General features: G+C 37.7%; 2 protein-coding genes across 4 annotated transcripts in view; one reads left to right on the top strand and one right to left on the bottom strand.

Moving 5' to 3' along the window:
* Window positions 1-4763: 4763 nt before the first annotated feature.
* LOC124621018 (inhibitor of growth protein 1) lies at window positions 4764-6607 on the bottom strand. Its single transcript, XM_047147111.1, has one exon. It carries the CDS (start codon window positions 6512-6514, stop codon window positions 5561-5563), a length of 954 nt encoding a protein of 317 aa, XP_047003067.1. The 5' UTR covers window positions 6515-6607; the 3' UTR covers window positions 4764-5560.
* Window positions 6608-9487: 2880 nt separating this feature from the next.
* LOC124620972 (set1/Ash2 histone methyltransferase complex subunit ASH2-like) overlaps window positions 9488-24122 on the top strand; it is a 119385-nt gene continuing 104750 nt past the window's right edge. The window contains exon 1 of one of the 3 annotated variants that reach the window (XM_047147107.1): window positions 9488-9587. In XM_047147107.1, coding sequence (XP_047003063.1) covers window positions 9565-9587 — 23 coding nt within the window. In that variant the 5' untranslated portion in view covers window positions 9488-9564. Of the gene's footprint in view, window positions 9588-10075; window positions 10187-10407; window positions 10424-24122 lie in introns of those variants that run through there. The other 2 variants (XM_047147109.1, XM_047147108.1) reach the window with 2 other exon arrangements.

Genomic DNA, 24122 nt, shown 5'->3' with positions numbered 1-24122 from the left:
ACCAATGGGGACGATATCAAAATTTTATGGATTGGCATTTTTGAAGAAAAATTTTTTTTTTCATAAATCATAAAAAATGTTCACAACGCTACAGCAAAATAACTTTGACAGATAAGTCCAAATGGACGATTTCTTTGTAATCATAAAGCAATTCTCTTTCAAAAAAACACAAAATATCTGGAACTGTTCCAGAGATACCTCATGTTAAAAGTTTTCCAAAATTCGCATCGTCAAAATTGTATGTGCAGTGTCATCTTTGGAGGGCTGTATCTCTGAGTAGAAATTTTTTTTGAGAAAACAAAAAAATGTGTGTTTCTTACTTAGTACTTCATTTTAACGTATGCTAAATTCAACATACCTGAATTGATATGGACTATGCCTGCTTATTATTTCACAAAGTGTTTGAAAGTGATCTACTGTGTTATGCACACCATCAAAATTATGATGTGGTATGAAACTGCAGACACAAGGAAATCTGACTCATTAGAGATAATGACCCTTGACATTAGGAAGATAAATTCCACATTTTCAAAACCCAGAAATTACATCTGTGTGTCACTGCCTCAAGAAAACTTTCCCTAACACACTTTGCAAACTGATACACTGTCATAGGCTTGAATGTCTCCGCATTCAAGAGTCTACAATGTCTCCCTATGTACAGTACACAAGTGTTTCACTGTGTAAACAAACACACCCACTACATTGTTAACATTCATAATCTACATGTCTACCACATCCAAACTGTACAGTTGATCACGAGAAGAAAATTACTCTTATCTGTATGTATTGTGGGATATTTAACTTCTACATACATATGTTAATTGTAATTTCTGACTCTCAAAAAGATACAATAATATATGAGGAAGGATACAACTGACCAGATTTTCTGTCATTACAGTCAAAGATGTCTTTGATACAGGACAACATATAGTGATATCAACATGAACAAATAATATTATTATGAAGAGCTGAAATGGACTGTTTCACTGTGTACCACATTTCACTGTGTACTACTCTTCCCTAATCATCAGGGAATCCTCTGACGGGAGAAATCACATAAGCAGTTCCCAAACTTCAAATGCCACTGTTCCTCACATAAGTAAATGGTCTTTCATCTAATTACAGAAAGCAGAATTAAGTTCTTTTTGAAGATGACACTAATATTATTATCAAACCAGACATACATACAGCAACAAAATAAATAGTAGACAATGTTCTTAAAAGTATAATTGATTGGTTTTCTGGAATGATCTGACTCTGTTTCAAAATGAAAGAACGTATACAGTTCTGTACATCTAGAGTTGTCCATACTGATGAGAATTTAAATTGGAAAAAGCTCATTTTGGAACTCCTGTAACAACTTAGTTCAGCCATATTTTCACTTACATTTATTGCAAATCTTGGGGAGAGAGAAATCAATAAGCTGACATATTTTGCATTGTTCATTCCTACAATGTCATATGGAATAATGTTCTGGGGTAATTTATCTTAAGTCTTCATTGGTCAAAAACGTGCAGTAAAAATAATGTGTGTTCGGCCACGATCACTCGTAGACGTCTAGTTAAGGAGTTAGATCTTCTGACCAATTCTTCACAGTAAATTTATTCCCTCATGGAGTTTGTTGTAAAAAGGCCACTTCAGTTCAAAAGGAAGTATGACACCAGTACAATTACAATACCAGAAGGAAAAATTGACACTCATTAAGGTTGTCTTTTGCACAACACACGTTGCACAGTGCTGTAACAAAAATTTTTATTCCAATGAGTAACAGAAATTTTTGCCCCCATGATATAAAATGTGACAGATACAAAATAAGTTTTGAAAAGAAACTGAAAAAGTTTCTCCCTGACAACTCCTTCTCTATTACTGTAAAGAGTGAAAGATGGTGGGTACAAATAACTAACTCACACCTGTGTCTTTTAATAATAAATAAATAAATAAAAGACTCAAATGCCCAGCATGTAGCCATATTTACAAACTAACCTGCAATGTGAAAGTAAAATTACTTCTTTCACACCATTACAGGTAAAAGTTACAAATTGGAGACCCCCCCCCCCCCCCCCCTTAGGTTTTTCAACATGCCTCAAACTTGAACATTAGTCTGTGGTACCTGTTAATTTGGTAAAACTACCTTTATTATGCTTTCACATTCATTGGCTTTGCCAGCTCATGAAGTCTCCTCATAAAGAAACCTAGACCTCAGGCTGTGCTACAGATCAGTGTGTCACCACAACCAAGACTTCAGAGGGGGTCCATATTTTAACCTCATTTACGATTTATCATGTAAATGAAACTAATCATTTCACAGGCTCAGTCACAGCTCAACATAAAAGGAAAAGTCTTATTTAAATCAATGGTCCCACTCAGACTATCAAACTGAGTGCATTCTCCGAAAATGTTTTACTGACCATGTCTTGTCTCTAACTTTCAGCCACTCCTCGCCCACTATGAGGCATGACTCAGCTATCCAACAACAATAGAGAATGTAGAGGGGTTTTACATGTAGTATACAACTGGTATTGTACAGGAAGTCTTGGCTGATATATCCCTCAGTTCATTATTCTCGATAGCCACGCGGCCTGGTACTCACCAAAATTTCATCCCCTTGCCTTGACGATGTAGGAAAAAAGGTGCAAACTCCCATGGACTGAACTTTTCTCTCAGATGGATAAAATAAATTTACCAATACACCTACGCGCAACATCACCACAACAGTAAAATACACTGCACTGAATTTGATACTACAATGTCACTATCAATCAAAACATATTAAAGCCTTATTAGGAATATCATGTTACCAATGATTGCTAGGAAGTCAATTCTGCAGCACTTTAGAACAACTCCAGTGTGCAGTATCTTTTTTATCCAATTAGTGAGGCTGTCCCCATACTGACACCAAAAATAGCATTACTTAACCTGAACATTTCAAATCTCTTATTTTCCTTTTGTCTTTATCCTGTGTCTATACTGGGTCAGCAAGGTTATATCACAATTGGCATTGTTAATGTTAGAGGGAGGCCGGGCACCATTCCTGTCACCACTCCTTCACCAGCTGGGGACTGAATTGATGTACACCAATTGTGTGTGTGATGTGTTATCCATCCAAAAGTGTGCCAACATTTGAGGTTTTCCAACTGTGTAACTGTGGCAGGACATGGGTACCAGCTCAGTGCTCACCTAGACATATGTGAGAAAACAACTAAAAAACCACATCCAGGCTGGCCAGTAAAGTGGCCCTCATCATTAGCTGAGAGGCGGATTAGATCTAGGCTTGGTGCACATGCCAGAGTCCTGGGAGACTTGCTTCCATATGCAGCTATTCAAGCAGGTTGGATATAAGAATAAAATCAAGTTATTTTTACCTGAACACAGGCTGTAAACTGCTCGAAAATACTGCAGTAGGGAAGTTACGAACATCTTGTTGTTCAAAATTCCATGGAGCGATATTAACATTTCTGAGTGAAACTGAGCAACAATAGTTACTAACAGGTTCTGTAGGATGGAACACTTTGTCTCACATTGACCTACACTATATTCCTATTGCTGTGTAGAAGTCTCAAATTAAACTACTGTAATGGAAGTCAAACTTTTTGCAACACAATGTATTCTTGGACTAAACACTGAAACCTATGTTCTTGCAAAATAATGTGTGACACTGTATGGTTGACGTTCCTAAATTTCCCTCACACACTTTTACACTTCGTAGTGAAAAAGAAGGGCTGCAGCAACTAGCAGCCAGGTTTCAACTGTGTAGCACAAAAGGCTGCTGGCTGCATCAAACCTACAAGACATAAAACAATCGTCATCGACAGAGATGAGGCAACATCTGTTCTTTGTCATAGACACAAATACAAACTGGGGTTATGTGACTGATTGTGACAGATAAAAAAAAGCAGTTGTGCCAATCCCAGTATCACTGTCTAGCTGCTTATTTTGTTACATAAAGTACAGCATATGTAAAGGACACTAGAAAGATAACTGATATTGTGAAACATATGACTGCTGCAATAGAAACACCAGCATCTAAAACATGTTCCCCTCTCTCATTACTTCTGGGGATACAAGGTACTCTAATTTCATGAAACTCTGATATTTTTAGACTATACAGTATATGTATTTCTTTTTTTTTTCCTTCAAAATATATCCCTTGCTCACCACTGTTATTGAAATGTAATGATGACCCTCAGCGGAGAAAGCAAATGTAGTAACTAACAATTTCACAGTAAATAGCTACTCTACCTTCACAGAATATGTGGGAGAAAAACATATTATCTAAAATAATTATTATTATTATAGCAAAGATATGGGTGGCCCACTGTAAACTTGAGGTCTTATAAAACTGTTTTTCACTTTGTGCCCATTACAAAACCTGAATTCACAAAATTAATTTTGAAACACTTTGCAAAACATGTACTACAGACCCTTTTCTGAATGAATCTTAAAATAATTGTTATTCTCCCTTTTACTCCATGTTAAAATGTACATCCACACAAAGTAAACTTCCCAGAACAACAAATGCAGAGAATAAATGTCAAATGTGTGGAAGATAATAATTCATACTTTGATTCCCTAACATTAGCATATACAAGACACCAATGTATTTCATACAATGACACCTCTCAAACATCTTCTTCACATCCACAACACCCACACATCTTTTAGTCATGGGCCTATATAACTTTACCGCAAATGCTGGTCACCATACTACAACACAAAATTTAACAGTGGATAAAGTTTTCATTTTGAATCAGTTAAAAGCATGATACAGTTGTTCACCGATAAATTTATTTTACATATAAAAAGTTGCATATAAACTATTAGGCTCAAATGAGAACATAAACACCATTTTTTGCTTGGGGGAAAATACTGATAGTCATCATTTCTCAATCTATTTATTTTTATGTACGGCAGGAACTACAGAGTTCAGCTTTTAATAATATAAGCTTTGTACAAAGTGAACTCTGTATTTACCTTTAATTTACTGCACTTTTTCACAAAGAAGGAAAAAAATAGGCATAGTTTCATGTTTACATGCAAATAAAACTTTAATCCCAGTGTGGGAAAAATAAATAAATAAACAGATTTTAAATATAATTCTGATTCAGACCATTTAAACAAACATGTCACACAACAGAAGAATGTTTGCTATTGAGAATGTTTGTACGGCTGCACAAAGGATCACTGCTATGGCCACAAATTATTGTTACCTAAGCATCTTTGTGTACCAGATGTGAGAAAACGTTAGTGTACAGAACAAGGCAATAAGTAAAAATCTTGTCTGTAATGTTCTTCACAATGAGAAAATATATTCAGAAGTGTGTACAGTACATGTTTGACAGTACCGTAATAAAAACAGACGCTTACTTTTGTATGCACATGAACCTGTTAAACTCTCAACCAAAAACGGCAAAAGCAATGAAGAGATTTTAGTACTATCTTCTACACCAGTATATATACAGACTGACTGAATAATTCCACAGTACAGTACTAAAAAGAAAAAAAAAAAAAAAACACACACAAACGCTGTGATTCACTGCACAGAGTGCATGCCACCCATTCATTACGCTTTTTCTTCTTTCTCTTTATTGTATCGTTCAAGCTCTTTTAGAAATTGTGCTTTCGGCTTCATTACATTCGGTCTATCACCACGACATTTGGGGCAAAACCATTTACCTTTGGGCTTTGTAGCAAGAGCAACACAAGAGAAATGAAACCACTCTATCGGACAGAGGTCATTATCACAGAGGATCATCTCACCATACGATATTTGGTCACACAAACAATATGTTGGTTCATCGGGGTCGATGGCCAGTTCATCATCTTGGGGCGGGGTATCTTCACGCTGTTGTTGTACTTGCTGTTGGGACTGTCGCGATTTACGTTTTTTCTTTTTGCTTGTACTGTTACCTTTTTTACTGTTGCAAGTTGCGTTGCTAGACGTATTTCCACCACCCGTACTGCTTCGCGTTGCTGCAGGTTCCGGGACAGAAACTTCTGATGTGTTAACAATATCCAAACCTGTGACACTTTCAGTTAACGTACGTCTAGCGCGTTTAGACTGTCGTTCCCCAGTCCCTGTACTTGTGCTACCACCGCCTGCCACACTGCTGGAACTACCATGATGATTGTGAGTTTCGCGATTAGGCTCATGATTTTCCTGATCTTTCCGAAAATCTAGATTTCTATAGTCCAGATCTAACTGTCGAGATTTATTTTCAATTAGATCTTGTATTTGTTGGACTATCTGTAATTTTTCATCGCCCACTTCCTGAGCAGCAATTAAGGACTGTTGTATCCTAAGCAAATTACGCCGCCTGGCACTGGAATCTCCTTCCGAACGCGAGGATTCCTGATGTTGTTCCACTTCTTTCAAATAAGCCTGATACGTTACATCCAGCTCTCTCATACGAGAAATCAGCCTCTGTAAATCGTCCGGAAGGTTTTCCACACAATCCAGGTAATTCTCTACGTAAGTAGCGGAGTATAATGCTTCAACAGCAGCTTGATTCAACATACTTACTAAACTAACTACCACTAACACCGCTGTCTTAATACGACACAACCATTGACTGCCATCAATGACAACAACCACATTCAAGAACAAGAATAGACTGTACCAAAGATCCCACTGTAAAGATGGCACCAAATCCTGAACAGTAAACGAAATGTCGTAAATGTTTACGTCGTAGATACTAGAAATACATGTATATTACGTTTGTGATTTGACAAAATAACGCACATATGACACAACATTTTCTTATACTCACTACTATGAATTAAAAATAATTTTATTGTGAAAAATGAGAAAAGCCTCTTGCTATATCGTTGGCTCTCTCTGTCATAATTTCTGAAAAGTCAAAGTAATACCGCAAAATAGCAACAAAGTACGGTGAGCGGGAGAATTGAATGTAGGTCGAGTTATTACAGTTTGCATTTCGATATGTAAATGTTTTAAAAGAGAAAGCATGCCTATTGGTCGCTTTTAAAGATATTAAAAGATACGTTTTCACTGTATAAAACATTATCAATTCATAGCAACAAGCTATAAGTATAGACTTCTACATTTACACTCCGCAAACCACTTTGAGGCACGTGGTGAAGGGTTCCTCCCATTGCACTCTAACGAAAACCGAGATAAAAAGGACTAAGAAATGTACCGCTGTCCTATTACGAGTATTAAGACAACGGCTGCTCAACGGAGCCAACATTCACTTGAATTCGTATAGGACCAATGTCAACATGTCTGGCGTACAGATCGCGGTCATTGAGCATGAATAATTCCATTTACCCATTACAAAACAAAAAAAGGAAATCACACAAAAAATTCTATAGCTATATCACTTCACGCATACTGATATCACCAAGTTTTAAATATGGTATAAGCTATCATATGCTATAAATAAAATTCTGCCAGCTTGATTTTATTTATCATTTTTGGGACAGGTATGACGGACGTAAGTTATTAGACCACTATAATCGTGAACCCTCTGGGCAATTCCATAGCTTTTGTCGTAGGTCAATGACAGATTTTGAGCCGCTTCTTCAAATGATTGAACCCAAAATAAAAAAAAAGAGAGAGAGACGTTTTGGATGGAGGCTATACCTGCTGAAGTTTTTTTGGCAGTGACACTTCTACTTCTTGCTGCAGGAAACAGTTTCAAAAGCTTGATTTTGCTGTTCAAAATATTCACTCAAGTGAACGAACGAGCGAAATAAATGACTTCTACGCCGAAGCTACGATGATGGAAAGCAATCACAGTTCACGCCAATGTGTGGTTAGCGTATCGATATTGCCTCAAGGTTCTTCAACGTCGAAATACCGACAAGCGACGGATTCGCGCCAAGATTGGAGCCAACGTTGCTTCCATTACTATTTCATCGATCCACATATTCGGTCAGCTCTGTTGTCTCCGTTGTGTGGATTCGGCCTAAGTATAAGCGATTTATACAGGAAGTTACTAAACTCTACTTTAAAGTAGTCCGTCATCTTGGCGAAATACTTGGTGTTCAATAGGAAAACAAAGCACTACGCCGTGAAGTATGTCAATTTATGTGAGAATTTACCGTCATTTCGTTTAAGTGTAAGTTACATAACGCCAATAAAAATAATCAAATACCAGCGCTGCAGAATGTTTTTTGTGAAATTTTGTACTATATAACACAATATACCCTCTGCTATGCGTCTCCCGCTGGTTTGCAAAGTATAGATGTAAATATTAATAACGATGATGTCGAAAAAGAAAATACTGGATAGAGGGAAGTGACGGTTTACTTTATATGCACAAGGCACAGACGAAAGAGTGATTTCACTAACCGGTATTATAGTTCTGAATTACTGTACCTACACAATAACTGTTTTTAACACAAATTTGCAATTCTCCACAAATAAGTACTTATTTTAGAGAAATTTAGAAATAAGAAATTTATGTTATTGAAAGAGACATTTATGTCAAATTTGGACACCAAAGGGCAAAATTAACAGACAAACAATATATGCCACAACAGTAACTTAATTAACTCTGTCAGTGAGTGGTAGCCGTGAGGTGTTAGGCGTCTTATAACGGTTAGCACGGCTCCCATTGTCGGAGGCTCGAGTCCTACCTCGGGCATGGGTGATTGTGTTGTCTTAAGCGTAAGTTGGTTTAAGTAATGCGTAAGCCTAAGGACCGATGACCACAGAAGTTTGGTCCCATAGTCCTTACCACAAATTTCTGATTAACTCTGGTGGACAGCAAATAGTTAGCAATAAGACTTTTAAAAAAATGTCTGATGGGTATCGCGTGGTTGGTCGTACAGGACTGTTTATTCAACTAGAACATCAAGATTTTTATTTTAGCTCTATAATAATATTAGATGTCTAATTCTTTAATAATATGTGTGCCTTACAGCTCTATAAATATGCTTTTCAATTTTGTGCCTAAACGCATTTTGTTCGTGGACTAATTTCTACACTTACTGCCTATCTACTTAAGGGAAACGATAGTAAAGAAATTACGGAAATCACGAATGAGAAGTCGGAATTTTGATCTTCCCCTCCACTTCCACTATTTACTGACATAAGTCCAGAGATACGATGGTGCCCACAGCCCACTCACCGAGTGCGTTGCGTTGCATCAGGTGACGCACCAGGTAAAACAAAGGACTACTAGCATTCCAGAGGAACGGGATTCAAATCCCCATTTGCCCATCCACATTTTCCAAGTTTCTTTTTTTTTAAGGACAGAATATCCATCTTGTATAACCACTCGGCGACGTGAAGCTAAACCCTAATTTTGGTACCTGTCGAATTCGTTGCGTTCTTAGGATTCACTCCTCACTTCTTCGTAGCCTACATGGCGCAAAACATTTCAAATACTGTTATCGGCGCTTACTTCTTTCCGATCGTGAGAACATTTCATTTCGCGTATGGTTCTTCATTTGTTTTCTAACTGTATGCCAATACTATGTATTGACAATTTGACTACATTGATTTCGTCGTAATCGAAGAACTGAATAAAACATTGAACAATAAAATTTGTTAACATCATCTCTGGCGCACTGAAGTGTGTCTATTTTGCTTTGGAAATGGAAGACGTAAACAAGGCTGCGTGAGTATCAAATAAGAATTTCGCTGGTTTGCTAAGGTCATTGTAGTCAGTGCTGAGTGCTAATAGATGTTGAATTGTTGCGAATGTTGAAAATGTGATAAGTACTGCATTTTATGAATGGCAGTCACAGTGTCCAAATTGCGACTGCTCGCAATGGGAATGATTTTTAATAAAAGGAACACTGCTTGCCTTACGTATTGTGAGGTGTAAATTACATGTACCTCATCAACAACAAATAAAACTTGACCTTTAAAAACTGGTCCCAGACGTTTAGTTCGTCGCATTATATTCCACCTAACCAGTATCATATTGTGATGCAACACGAATTAGCCTCCGAACTTTTCAGTGACATTTTTACGCCCAGAATAAATCGTACTACAGGACACGTCGGTAAAACCATTGAAACATTTCAGTTTTTATGCTTTTTAGAGGTGCTTTCAGTAATTTTTAGGCGTGGTACGACACGTTTTAGTATGATATAATCAAAACAAACAAATCGTTACAAGGAGCTTACCGATGTCATTTCCACAGTCTGTATCGTTACATGAAAACTTAACGTGACTTTACTGAGAAATCGGTCGTACGGTTATTTCACCTCAGTAAGTTAAAAGTTTGGAGCGGCGCTAGTTAAGCTTCTTTATTCTCAGCCATATTGACACGTTAGAAATAAGCACCGTCATTTCTTATGAACTATACCAAATTTATGCTATTTATTTTTATAATATCTGAAGAGAATTACGCATTTTTACTTTATTTTTATTTTATCCATATTCTAAACCTATGCAGTAGATGTTATATAGTGAGCATACACACGTGAATACGTACATGTATAATGTGTAAGCTATTGTATGTTTTTACTGCTTAATCTATTATATGTATATTGTCTAGATGTAATCAAAATGACGTGTCCTATATTACAAGAACATACCTATAGGAAAGGAAGTTTACTGGACAAATAAAAGTCACGGTGACAAGTACATGCAGAATTTAATTATAAAAAATTTCGTAAATAACATTTGTTTATTTGCCCTTGTTTATTTGCCCTTGGACATTTAAATCAAAACACACAGTTGGCATGGTTGAAGATGTTGTAGAAATGAAACGTTTTTACATGTGCGTGGTTTCATGTTCCATGGATGATTCGCACAATAAATCATAATGATGTAGCCCTACAATGATTCATTTTACATTTAAATAGCAAATTAATTTGTTAATGTGGCTGTATGCAGACTTTTTTAACATAAAGTGTGAGTTAGTAATTCTATCCTTCACCTTTATGCATTATAATAACAGTAATTTTTTCTGTGGAGTAGGAGGAATTGTCAGGGAGAAACTGTTTCAATTTGTTTCAAATTTTACTTTGCTGTTGTCAGACATGTTATATCATTGGAGTAAAATTTTTTGTTACAGCATTGTGCACCCAATGTTGTGCAAAATACAACCTTAATGAGGAGTACTGAATGTCATTTTCTTCATATGGTGTTGTAATTCTACTGGTATATCATTGTTGCCTTTTAATTGCCGTACATTATTTACTGCAAACTTCATGCAGAAATAAATATTCTGAGAAGTAGTAGTCAGAAGGCCTAACTCTTTAAACAGATGTCTACAAGATGATCATGTGAGAGCACCATGTATTATTCTTACAGCATGTTCCTGAACAATGAAGACTCTCTTAAAGATAATTACCTCAGAACATAATTCCATTTGACATTATTGAATGAACATACTCAAAGTACGTCAACTTACTGCTTTGTCTTTCCCCAGGATTTACAGTGATTATAAGTGAAAATGTGGATGAATGTTGTTGTTTTAGGAATTTCAGAACGTGTTTTTTCCAGTTTAAATTCTCATCAATCTGGATACCTCCAAATTTTAAGTTTTCGCTCTATGTATTATTTCCTCAGCATTTGTTAGTGTTATCATTGGTGTAGTGCTTACAGATATGCAGAAGTGAATATGTTGTCTCTTTCTGAAATTGAGAGTGAGACCATTTGCACAAAACCAGTCAATTATACTTTTAATAACACTGTTTTCCATTCCTTCTGTTGCTGTATGTATGTTTGGATTGATTACAATACTAGTGTCGCCCACAAAAAGAACATTTTCTGCTTATTGTATATTAGGAGAAAGATCATTTACACATGCAAGGAACAGTGATGGACCTAAGATTGAGCCTTTGGGAACCTCATACATGATTTCTCCTGAGTCACAAGAATATCCCTCATTACATTGGTTGAATTACTAAGTACAACTTTCTGCATATTTTAGTTAAGTATGATGTTATCTGTTGGATGGTTACACCTACGGTTGCATAAAACATCAATTTATCTAGGAGATTATTGTGATTTGCAGAATAAAATTCCTTAGATAGAACATAGAAAAGATATTATTGTTGCTCAGGTGGGATGCTACTCTAGAATACATCACCCTCTCGAAAATTTTCGAAAATGATGTCACTAGTGAAACAGTTCGGTAGTTATTGACATCTCTTCTGTCATCTTCTTCCTCTTCTTTTTTTTCCCCATGCAATACTTTAATCTCTCTTGTGATACATGGTTTTTTACACCGCTGTTCAATGTCCTTTTTGATTAGCTGTATGTCAGCCTTTGGTTCATTACAAATTTCATCCCAGGTCATCTCTTGTAACCTGTTCTTTAAAAAAAAAATCTGTTCTGGAGTCTAATTATTTTAACTGATTTCCTCGAGGAGTATCTATACTGTAAGGCACTATCTTATTTACTCTAACTAATTGTGCATCATGATCAGAAAGAGTATTTGTCAATTGGTATACAGCTGTTTGAGTTTCATCAAAGAAAACATTATCAATAAGAGTCCTGCTGTCTATATCTACCAGTGTTCAAAAGTTAATTGCTGATATCAAATTATAGGATCCAAGCAAGGTTCCCAGATTGTTTTTCCTATCAGAATACCATAGAAAGTGTACGTTAAACACTAACCACCACCAATACCATAGAAAGTGTATGCTGCAAGCAGCACAGACTGTTAACTGCTGGTTGCTGTCTGACAGATAGGACAGTGAGGACTCTGTATTCCTCATAAAAAGCTCAAAATTTTCCAGTGATGATCTGTGTGTAGTTACAATTAAAAGTGAACAATTTTTCAGTATTAATTATCAAGCACATACCTCTATGGCTGTTCACTACACAATCTACTTGCCTTGATGTTTTTGAATTTGTGTTCTCTCTTAATATAGGCAACAATTCCTTCTTTTCCCATTGAATAAGTTCTGCTTGAGAAAGATGCTAGAGTGTAACCTTTCAAACAGTGGAAAATACAGGTTGGATTGTAATAATACTATGAAAAGGAAACTTTCTACTTGCCATATAGTGGAGATGGTGAGTTGGAGATAGGCACAACAAAAAGTCTGTCAGAAAGTGAGCTTTCGGCCAACTAGGAATTCATCATAAATAGACAACATACACACACATACTCACACAAATGCAACACATGCACATGGCCACAGTCTCTGGCTATAGAAGCTAGACACTGTAATCTTTTATATTCAGCTGTTCTAACACTCTGGTTAGATGATGCTCTGATATGCACAGGACCTCTATCTTTTCAGAGCTCTAAATTTTCCAAAAAGGCAAGAAGCCCCTTGTCTAACTATGATCTATCGTAGAGTCCTCGAACAATAAACTTTGTCCAGTTCTTGCAAAACTCACTGGTCACACCCGTCTACAAAAGGGGTAGTAGAAAGAATCCACAAAACTGCAATCCAGTATCCTTGACAATGATTTGCTGTAGAATCTTAGAACATATTCTGAGCTCAAACATAATAAGATAGCTTGAACAGAATGATCTCTTCAATGTCAATCAGCACGGATTTTGAAAATATCGATCATGTGAAAACCTACTCGTACTTTTCTCACATGACATACTGAAGGCTTTGGATCAAGGCAACTAGGTAGATGCAGTGTGACTTGATTCTTGAAAAGAATTTGACTCAGTACCGCACCAGTGCTTATTGTCAAAAGTATGATAATATGGATTATCAAGTGAAATATATGACTGGACTGAGGACTTTTTGGTAGGGAGGGTACAGCATGTTGTCTTGGATGGAGAGTCATTGTCAGATGTAGCAATAACTTCAGGTGTGTCCCAGTGAAGTGTGTTGGGACCCTCGCCATTCATGTTGTATATTAATGACCTTGCAAACAATATTTATAGTACCCTCAGACGATGCAGATATCTATAATGAAGTAGAAGTACTATCTTAAAGAAGTTGATAAGATTGGCAGCTTGATTTAAATGTTCAGATATGTAAGATTGTGCACTTTACAACATGAGAAAAATGTAGTACTATATCCTATGACTATAATATCAATGAGTCAGTGTTGGAATCAGCCAACTCATACAAATATCTGGGTATAACACTTTGAATGGATATGAAATGGAATGATCACATAAATTCAGTCATGGGTTCGGTGGGTGGTAGACTTCAGTTTATTGGTAGAATACTAGGGAAGTGCATCAGTCTACAAAAGAGATTGCTTGCAAATCACTCATGTGACTGATTCTAGAATATTGCTCAATTGTGTGGGACCCATAACAAATAGAACTAACAGGGTATATGGAACGTACACAGGAAGAACAACATGAATGGCAACAGGTTTCTCTGATCCATGGGAGAGTGTCTCAGAGATACTGAAGGAACTGAATTGGAAGACACTTGAAGATAGATGTAAACTATCCTGAGAAAATCAATTAACAAAGTTTCAAGAACTGGTTTTAAATGATGACTCTAGGAATATACTACAGTCCCCTATTTATTGCTGACATAGGGATTGTGAGGATAAGATTAGAATAATTACTGCACACATAGGGGCATACAGTTAGTTATTCTTCCCGCACTCCATATGTGAATGGAATAGGTAGACACCCTAATAAATGGTACAGTGGGACGTACCCTGTGCCATGCGCCTCATGGTGGTTTGCAGAGTACACATGTAGATGTAGAAGCTGTTCTGCCTTATTACTCAGTTCTCTAATATTTTGATGAAATAAGCGAATCTTACTTTTCTGTGTATTCTTAAGCATTTTGTGGGGCACTTGGGTCATTTTAACTTCTTCCACAACATGGTGCCTGAATCCTGATTCTAATATAAAGAAAGAACCCCACATACACCAGTAACCATAGAGATCTTATTTTGTTTTATGTGCTCCCCCCTCCATCCCCCCCCCCCCCTTTCTCTACAAGAGCCTACCTATCTTTCCTTCCCCTCTCGTATTCGGGCATAGTTCGTGTCTCGTATACCCCATCTCCCAATTGTAGTGACAGGCATTGCAGTCATATAAGATTTCATTTCAGCCAGCAGCAGCCTGTTCAACTCAGTATTCACATAGCTCACAGCAGTGTTAATCTAGGCCTGGGATTGGTACTGTAAGAGCTCCACAAAATTCACACTACTACTCCTGTTTCATCCAGGTCACTCCAAATGCTGTAATTTCTGTCTCTAACTGCACAGTTCCCTGCTATACTCACTGTAATAATCTGCCCCTCTTTGTCAAAATCTTTACACAAATTAAGTATGTTCTCTATCACCTGGCCAAGACTAGCACTTGCCTTCACAATACTTGTGACTTGGTACCCTGTTCCTAAGTTGTCCTTCACCATCTTGAGATGTGGCTGTCCACATAGCACACTCATCACATTCCTTGTTAACAAATTGGAATTATGAAGGAAAGAAATACTCAGGTAGAATCATTTAGGGTTTGCAAATCAATTATTTTCTCCTGTTGTCAATTGGTGTGTTGTGTTTCATTTGACTCTAAAAGGTCCAAGTAAAATTAATGTAAAACATGAGAGGAAGTAGCAGAGAATATTTCAGTCTGGCCTACAGCTCTGCCGTGGCTACTATATATCAGCAAGACTGTTCTCTTTTACTCCCTTTTGGTACTGAACGGCATTTAGTTTCTTTGCTAGAAGTCTGCTGCACTGTACTGTGATCTGCAGCTGGATAAAGCTCTTCTTCTCTTGCTTCAGGGAGTAAATCAGGCTTGTTAGGTATTGCGAGCTCAAATGTGGGTGAAGAAGTTAAATAACTATCCCCCTTTTGCCCATTACTTGCTATCTTTACTGAGTTCTCACAATCTTTTTACTTCTTCAGTCTGTCTGGTTGAGATTTTGCATAATGTAATTCAGCCTGAAGGGCACAGATCTTTGCCTGCTATTCAACAATTCTCTTTTCTTTAGTGCACAGCCTACAGTTCCATGGGAGAGCCTTGTTGAGTTCCCCATTCAATTCCCTGTTACAGACACCCCAGTGGACTTCTAATTCACAATCTACACATACCACTCCCTGGTTGACTACTCTACAGCAACACCCACATTTAACATCCATTGCAACACAGATTAAACACTTAAAAATAGAGTTAAATTACTTAACACATTTTACACTACACAAAGTTCCATTATTTGCAAGCCGCAAAAACTAGGCCTACAGTTAGTGTTTCCATTGTATGATGTAATGTAATAGTTATTTATTTCTGTTTTAAATAAGAACTCAGCACTCACTTTTATAGTAGGGTTTATTTCTTTTACAACATTCATTCCACCAATTTATTTCATATGTAAGACAATTAACCAAAAACAAAAGTGCTGTGTCATTGATAGATACACAAACATCCCTCACCCCACACAACAGCACTCCACCCACCTACCTCACCCCAGTACACTCACCGTGGGGCAGGAAAGAGCTGGCAGTCGACTGAGCACAGTGGAGGGAGACAGACATATGCATGTGAGTGAATGTGTGTGTCTTTGTGTGCATGTTTTTCCTACAAGCTTGAAAATGGAAGTGCATTCTGAAAGTTGGCCAAGCTCTGTGCCTTTTGTTTGTGTACCTATTGACAAGCACTTCTATTTCAGTGAGTCAGCTCTTTTATTCCTAAATAATTCATTGTTCTCAACCAGTACTTTCCATACATTATGATTTCATATTGATTTACACACATACGGATAAAAAATTCAGATCCAATGTAAAAATAACGATCAGGCAAGAAGGTTGTCAGATTCCTGTTAAAGACAGAAAGAGGCTTCATATTTGTGATTTACAACACAGGGAGTTGTAAAGTTGAAAGACTTGTTTAAACGATGAGATTTTTGAGAGAGTTGTACACATCCTTTAACTTGGAGTTTCATTATCTGTCTTGTACCATGAGCATGGAAATTCACATTTTTGCTGAATTTTGCACTGATAGTTTTTACAAACTTACACATTTCTAATGCACTGATGGGGCAAAAGTCATGGGACATTTCCTAATATCTTGTTGGACCTCATTTTACATGGCATAGTATGGCAACTAGCTGTAGCATGGACTCAAAAAGTCGATGGAAGTCCCCTGCAGAAATACTGAGCCATGCTGTCTATAGCCATCTATAATTGCGAAAGTGTTGCCACTGACCTCTTGATTATGTCCTGTACTGTCATACATATTCAATGACATTCATGTCGGGTGATCTGGGCGGACAAATCATTCACTTGAATCGTCCAGAATGTTATTCAAACCAGTTGCGAACAGTTGTGGCCTGGGGACATGGTACATTGTCATCCATAAAAATGCCACTGTTGTTTGGGAACATGCTCCAACAAACATTCCGTGTTCAAAGTGTGCTAATTCCCGTTGTGTGGCCACAATCATGTGGGAAACCTTTTCACTTGAATCACCTGAGTATAAATGACAACTGTGCCAATGCACTGCCCTTGTGTATGTGATACTGCTGCCATATGTATATCTGCATATAGCTATACCATGACATGTCACCTTAGTGTATGTAGAGGCTACCAAAAGGTAACATGAATGCTTTTTGGTAGAAAGGTCTGTACTGTCAGTTGGTTTTGTATTGTTCATAACTCTCATCTTACTCTTCCAAATGAGGAGAATATCTAACCTATATGGGGAGTTTCCCCAGAATATGATACCATACTGTGTTACTCTATGAAGCTGTGCATAGTGAACAGTCTCTTGGCGTGTGCAGCACACAAGGATGCATAAGGCATAGCACACTTTATTCAGTTATTTTAACTTATCTGTGGTCCATAGGACTAAAAATCTTGTTTCTAACATAGGATGTTTCACAGCCACACATGTTCATACAAGAAATAAACTTCGTAGTACTCAGATGAAAGGTCGGGAAGCTGGTTTTCTTTGTGCTGACTGTCAGGTTATTTCTTTCAAATTAATCATTCAACTTACATATACTCTCAGTTATGGTCTCTTGGAGCCTATGGCCATTTCTAATGCCAAGGATGGTAACTGATACCATCTGCAAATAATGTACTGCTAGTGGCACTGAAGTTGAACGGTAAGTTGTTTATGTACAAAAGGAACAGAATTGGTCCAAGTATTGAACTTTGGGGCATGTCTTATGCCATAGCTCAATAATCAGAGCAGTGACTTCAGATTATATTCTTGGTCTTTGTGTTTCATTATTACTGTTTTCTGTTTGCCAGGTAAGAGCTGACTCAGTTCACAGGGATGCCACTGATGCCATAGGACTGCAGTTTGTCTAGTATAATTTTGTTGCCTATGAAATCAAATGCCTTCGACAAATCTAGGAAGAGCCCAACTACTTATATGTAGCAGTTGTCATGGATTTATTCTTATTGAAACCATGCTGAGCAACATAGAGAATTTTGTTCTTTACACAAAATTAATTACTCTGTGATTAACTAATCTCTACAGAAGTATACCAAACATGAATAAAATTATATGGGTGTGTAATTTTCCACATTATTTTTTACCTTTCTTAAAGACTGGGATAACTTTTACAATCAGGCAATGCACCTGTCACAAAGATGTACTGTACACAATAGAGTGGGGCAGCTATTGTGTTTGGCTAAATGGCTCTGAGCACTATGGGACTTAACATCTATGGTCATCAGTCCCCTAGAACTTAGAACTACTTAAACCTAACTAATCTAAGGACATCACACAACACCCAGTCATCACGAGGCAGAGAAAATCCCTGACCCCGCCAGGAATCGAACCCGGGAACCTGGGCGTGGGAAGCGAGAACACTACCGCACGACCACGAGCTGCGCACAGCTATTGTGTTTATGTAGTTCTTAATGATAAAATGCGAGACGTCATTGATTTCAAATAGTGTTTGCTCTTAAGGTTTGTCTTAATATAATTTCACCAACAGTGGTTTCCCAGAAGAACGTGGAGGCTATAGAAATTTTTATTTTATTTTGTGTATTGTCTGTGGGTTTTTTAATACTTTGTGGTAGTTTCTTTACAGTACTTCCACAGTAGTTGTTGAATATATTTGCAATTCCTTGTGGATTAGTGACTCTGGAGTTGCTGCAAATCACAGTTGTGTTTCAATAGGCCTTTGCTTTGTTTTTATCCTTGTTGTTGTTGTCACTGCATTCTCTTTGTTTGAGAAGTTGTCATTAGCTATTCTCTTGGTTTATGCTATAACTTTTTAACGAAGTTTGACAAATTCCTTAACATATTTACCTTGGGGGGGGAGTGATTGTTATTTTTTTAAGCACTTCAGCAATCTCCCAACCTTTTGCAGGAAATCTTTGTCAGTTGTTATCTGTGCCTTCCTTTTAGATTCTTTTGATTTAACATGTTTCAGATTGAGAGTAAAAGCAATATTGAAGTAAAAGAGAAGTTTATTTAAGGAGGACTCCATTTTTATGTCTGTATAATCAGCTTCTTATATTTCGTACCATTTCTCTGATGCTAGGAAATTGTTGAAGGTTTTCATATATTTGCTGTAGTAATGTCTTACTTCAGCTATGTGTCTTTTGTTGCAGCTTGAAAGGAGGACATTTGCAATGTACAGGACTCGGGCGCAGAGGTCACTGTAGCCTGTACCCACATGTTATATAGGCTGATGGAAACAGTTTGTAAATGTCTTATCTAGAGTTGTTTTGTTATGGTTTTTTGCATCTTTAGGAGAAGGTCATAGTAGCTTTCAGACAGAGTGAGCCTGTGAGATATAATGTAGATTCTCCCACCTGACCTGAAGTTTAAAAATCAACATTAAAGTTCCCATGAAAAATTAGTGCACATCCTTTTTTTTTCTTTTTTTTGGGAGAAGTTTTCTTAGGAGTATTGAAAGATTTTGAGAAAGATATTTACATTACCCATTGGGTAACAATAAAAACAAGCCATAATTATATTTGTGTCAAAAATTCTGATGGCACCTAGCTCAAATCCTTATTTTTTATTTAGGTAAGCAAACTGGTCAAAATTTTTATATTTTACAGATTTTTTTATGTAAATATGACAACACCTCCACCTCCTCACTTTTCCTGCAATGAGGGGATGCTAGTGGATAGTTAGGTATGTTATTTAAGCAAATTTGGTCTGATTTCAGGCAGTGTTCTGTAATGCATAGAACATTTACATATTTCAAGTCTAATCAGTGTCTGCAAGTGTATTTGTGGTTGACTGCTCATTCTCACAATATACAGTAGAGTTATTTCTTTACTTTTGGGCGGGAGTATTGGGATTTGTTGTATGCCTTCTGCAACACTGCTACACACAAATAATTAGAACAAGTATGTAATCATTTGTTTATTGCAACACTCGCTCAGACGTGCATCCAGTTCATATAAAACATTAATGAATTTATCCAGGCTGAAACTTAAGTTCCATAATGGACAGCCACTCACAGAAATAAAAAAAACTGTCCAGTTGTGGTGGTCTCAAACGTTGTCAGCAGTAGACTCCAGGCCAGTTGCTAATGTGAGCTAATGTGAGTTTCAGCCTGTGTAGCTCACTGGGTCGTGAATTATAAAGCCACATGGCTTACTGTACTGAATCTGCACAATAGACTAGTGCTGCAGGCAATAACATGTTCTCCGGTCATTGTCTCTGCAAACGGGGTGATGCCACTGTTGCGCGCAATTGGCGCACGTGACGGGATGAGGCTAAATAGAGCAGTCTCCAGTGGTGTCATCTGGGAACAACCACTGAAATCCTCACTGTTCTTGGCATTTTCTTGATATATACATGCTGACATGCTGCTACGTCAGAGGGGTGGACTACCTGGCAGGGGTAACAATGTGGGATGCAACACTTCTCCCTCTCCTCCCCCCCCCTCCCCTCCCGCCAAAAATAGAGACTCTAATCCTCTTCTGTGGTGCGGTGGATGAAGTACACCTCCGTCCTGGCCTCTGTGCTGACTCTGCTGGGTTCTGTGTCCAGTCACCCAGGTGACAAGTGGTAATTGGCGTCGGTAGGCTCCTGGAGTACTGGAGCTCCATATTCCCCTTCCAGAGCAGATGCATTGCCCACACCTAGAACCAAAACTTGACTATACTCTTGGAAGGAAGACATTTATCAACATGCAGTCATAGTTGATCAAGATGTTTCCACTGTGTCTTCATCTGCCATCAATATGGTGTATGTGGTGTTGCCCAATGACAAACCATTGTCCTCAGCCACCGTTCCTTCTTTCCTACAACTGTACTTCTGAATATGAGGCCTAGGCGTTGACCTCACCCTGCCGATGGCTGTTGTCCTATCTTCAGGTGATGGTGTTGCCCTGTTGGGTACCCTGAGAGACAGAAAGGTCCTCTTCATTTGACTGTATAACATCTCCTCTGGAGATGCATGCTAGTGGGTTGAACTGCTGTAAGAAGAAATAAAGAAACAATAGTAAAGTGTCCTCCAATCAGTAGTCAGCACTGAGTTTCTTCATTTGCTCCATCCAAACGAAGCGTTTAGGGATCCCGTTCGGCTCTGATTGGAACAGCAAGCTGCAGAGGTGCTCTATCCCATGGGTCATGCGTAATGATTGCTGTAGGGAGACCCTCTGTGGTGAAAATCTTTTCCATAGTGTGGACTTTTGAGATGTCCCAATAATGTACATTCTGACTATATAGGGATAGCTGGTGTAGGTGTTCACAAGAATGAGTCATTTTATGCTCACAAAGAGTCTGATGTAACGGAGGTGGAACTGACTCCAAGGCTCTGTTACCTCAGGCCAAGACAAAGAAGAGTACAGTGGTGCACTGACCACATTCTCATTATGACCTGGATGTGTTTGCCAAGATCTTGAAATGTGAAACGCAGCTGCTGGAAAAGATCAGTCCATGAGGTTAGCCATGGTATGTGATTTTGTTACTTGATGCAGGGCATTCACTTTTTATACTTGACACTCATCAAATTATGTTCTTTGATTTGAATTTTCTGCTCGCTATAATTTGTTAGCTCACCATGACAGTTTTATAACTGTGGAGCACCAATAAAAGTACCGTCAAACTGGTTTTGTCGTTATTTTGATTGTAACTTTTGTATATATTGTTAGATTAAATTTATTTTTATGGAAGTGGTAGGGTATATGAGTAACAAATAAAATATTCCAGAACCAGAATGTGTATGTGTAGGTATATTTATCTAAGGCAGTTAAATAAAGTGTCCGAAGTCACCCCATGGATTGGGGTGATTTGCACCCATTCTTCTCCTGGCAAATTATTATGAAATTTCTTCTCTTTTCAGCCAGATTTATCAAGGTAGCCTTTAAGTAAATATCTAATATCCAATTTAGTAAAGAGAATCCCCAATCCTGTGAATATCACGAACAGCTTTATCTAAAAGTTCCAGGTCATAATTATACCATACTGTAGCACTTCTCCTGCTCTTATACGTTCTTGGCATTGTCTGAAATCCCCAATGTGCAGCCTTCAAGATACCTCGCTTCAACATTTCTTCTTCTTCTTTATTTAGCACTGGCTGCCCTCCCATTTATTTAGGATGTGCTTTCTGCAATTTATTTTGTAGGATTGATTTAGGTATACCATACAAATCTCATGCTTTTCTGTACGATAATTTACCACTGTGAATATCATGAACAGCTTTATCTAAAAGTTTCGGGTCATAATTACACCGTCCTGTAGCACCTCTCCTGCTCTTATATGTTCTTGGCATTGTCCAAAATCACTCCACACAGTACACAGTTTTACAAAAACCGTCATTATTTTATAACCTTGCACAAGAAACTTGACAAACTTGTACAGAAGTTGTCTCAATGCTGTTAGCTACTGAGCCCATCGACAATTGTGGTTACAGTAACATCCCACTCGGCGCAACAATCGAAAGTTTCCACTTTACGATAATGCATGGATTTTTAACACTGAGACTGTTCATCAATTATTCACCTAGGGAAACAATTGATGCAAAATAAAAGTTGTGGAAATAGATATATGCAATCTTGCGCTTAAAATAACTGGCGCACAGATGTTAAAATAAGTAACTCTTTTTTTCTATGCAGTGGCAAAGAACAAATAAGCCATACTGTCCGAATTCGCCCCGGTGTCCAAAATCACCCCGTTTGGCGGTACCTGTAACACTGTTTATGGTAGTCTTTGAGGAGCCAGTGTCAAATTAAAATTGAATGCTGTGTTGATTTAGCTCAACATCTCCAAATATTACTTTATCACCTTGAGAAAGATTACTGTAAACCTTATTTTCAAAATCATAAACATTAGATGCAAACTTATCCACCATACATTCAGTGTCACCTAATCAAGCACTGTACTTGGCAGTGCAGTATTGCTTCTGTAAACAAACCCTTCCATTATGACCTTGTTTCCAATAGTATAAGCATTTCATGTTTTTGTTAAGCTCTGAACAGAAGATTTAACTGTAGAAGACTGATGTCAAGTGGATCTTGATCTGCCCCCATTTTGAGAAGCGGAACTATTCCGAGACCTATAGTAGGTTTTATCAACCCTTGACCTTTCTGACTGAAAGGTGTGTCACTACAGCGAAATTCTGTCTGAAAACCCTATATTCCTTTGTGTTTGAGAACCTGTTCCATTTGCTTAATCTTTTCACAGACTTTAATAACCAATAAACACTCTGCTAAAGTGGGATTATTTAAGCTAATAAGATCATTATGCAATCCTGTGTGTGTAGCATGAATGATAAGGATATCTCTAACTGCTGTATTGGCATATGGAAGATTGCAGTGCTGGTTTACACACTTGAATTTACAACTCTGAGTGAGACCTTGCAACATGGCAGTCCATTCTTTGAATCAGACATGGGTGATCTTTGGTGACCTGCAGGCCTGAGTCACACCCTTACTTAAACATGCGGGCCGCTTCATCGCGTGACATTATAGCAATGTTTATGGGGTAATGCATAAATTTGAATGGCACCCATGTACCAACAAGCCACACCAACAAATTTCAATATTGGCAATGTAAACACAATTTGTTGCACCATCAAGAACATATAACAACAAATTATTGTTCTCAGCCAACTCAAAAGTGTAATGAGATGAGGCACCACCAACAGTTCCCACGAGAGAAATGACCAACAAGAATGTTTCAACAAGAAAATTTCAGCAAGAGACATCTCCAATTAGAATGTTTCCACAAGAAAATTCACAAATTTCAGAGCATAGAATGGTTATTAAGTCTGCCGAGACCCCTGTCCATCATGAAGTCAACATCGCAAAGCAGCAAAACATAGAAATAGCTGATTGGAACACCAACTACAAGCACTTTTTTTGTAATGCTGGATAGTGTGTTTATT

The sequence above is a fragment of the Schistocerca americana genome, chromosome 1 (genome assembly GCF_021461395.2).
Source record: "Schistocerca americana isolate TAMUIC-IGC-003095 chromosome 1, iqSchAmer2.1, whole genome shotgun sequence".
NCBI classification, from domain to species: domain Eukaryota; kingdom Metazoa; phylum Arthropoda; class Insecta; order Orthoptera; family Acrididae; genus Schistocerca; species Schistocerca americana.
This window is presented reverse-complemented; position numbering and strand designations above follow the sequence as displayed.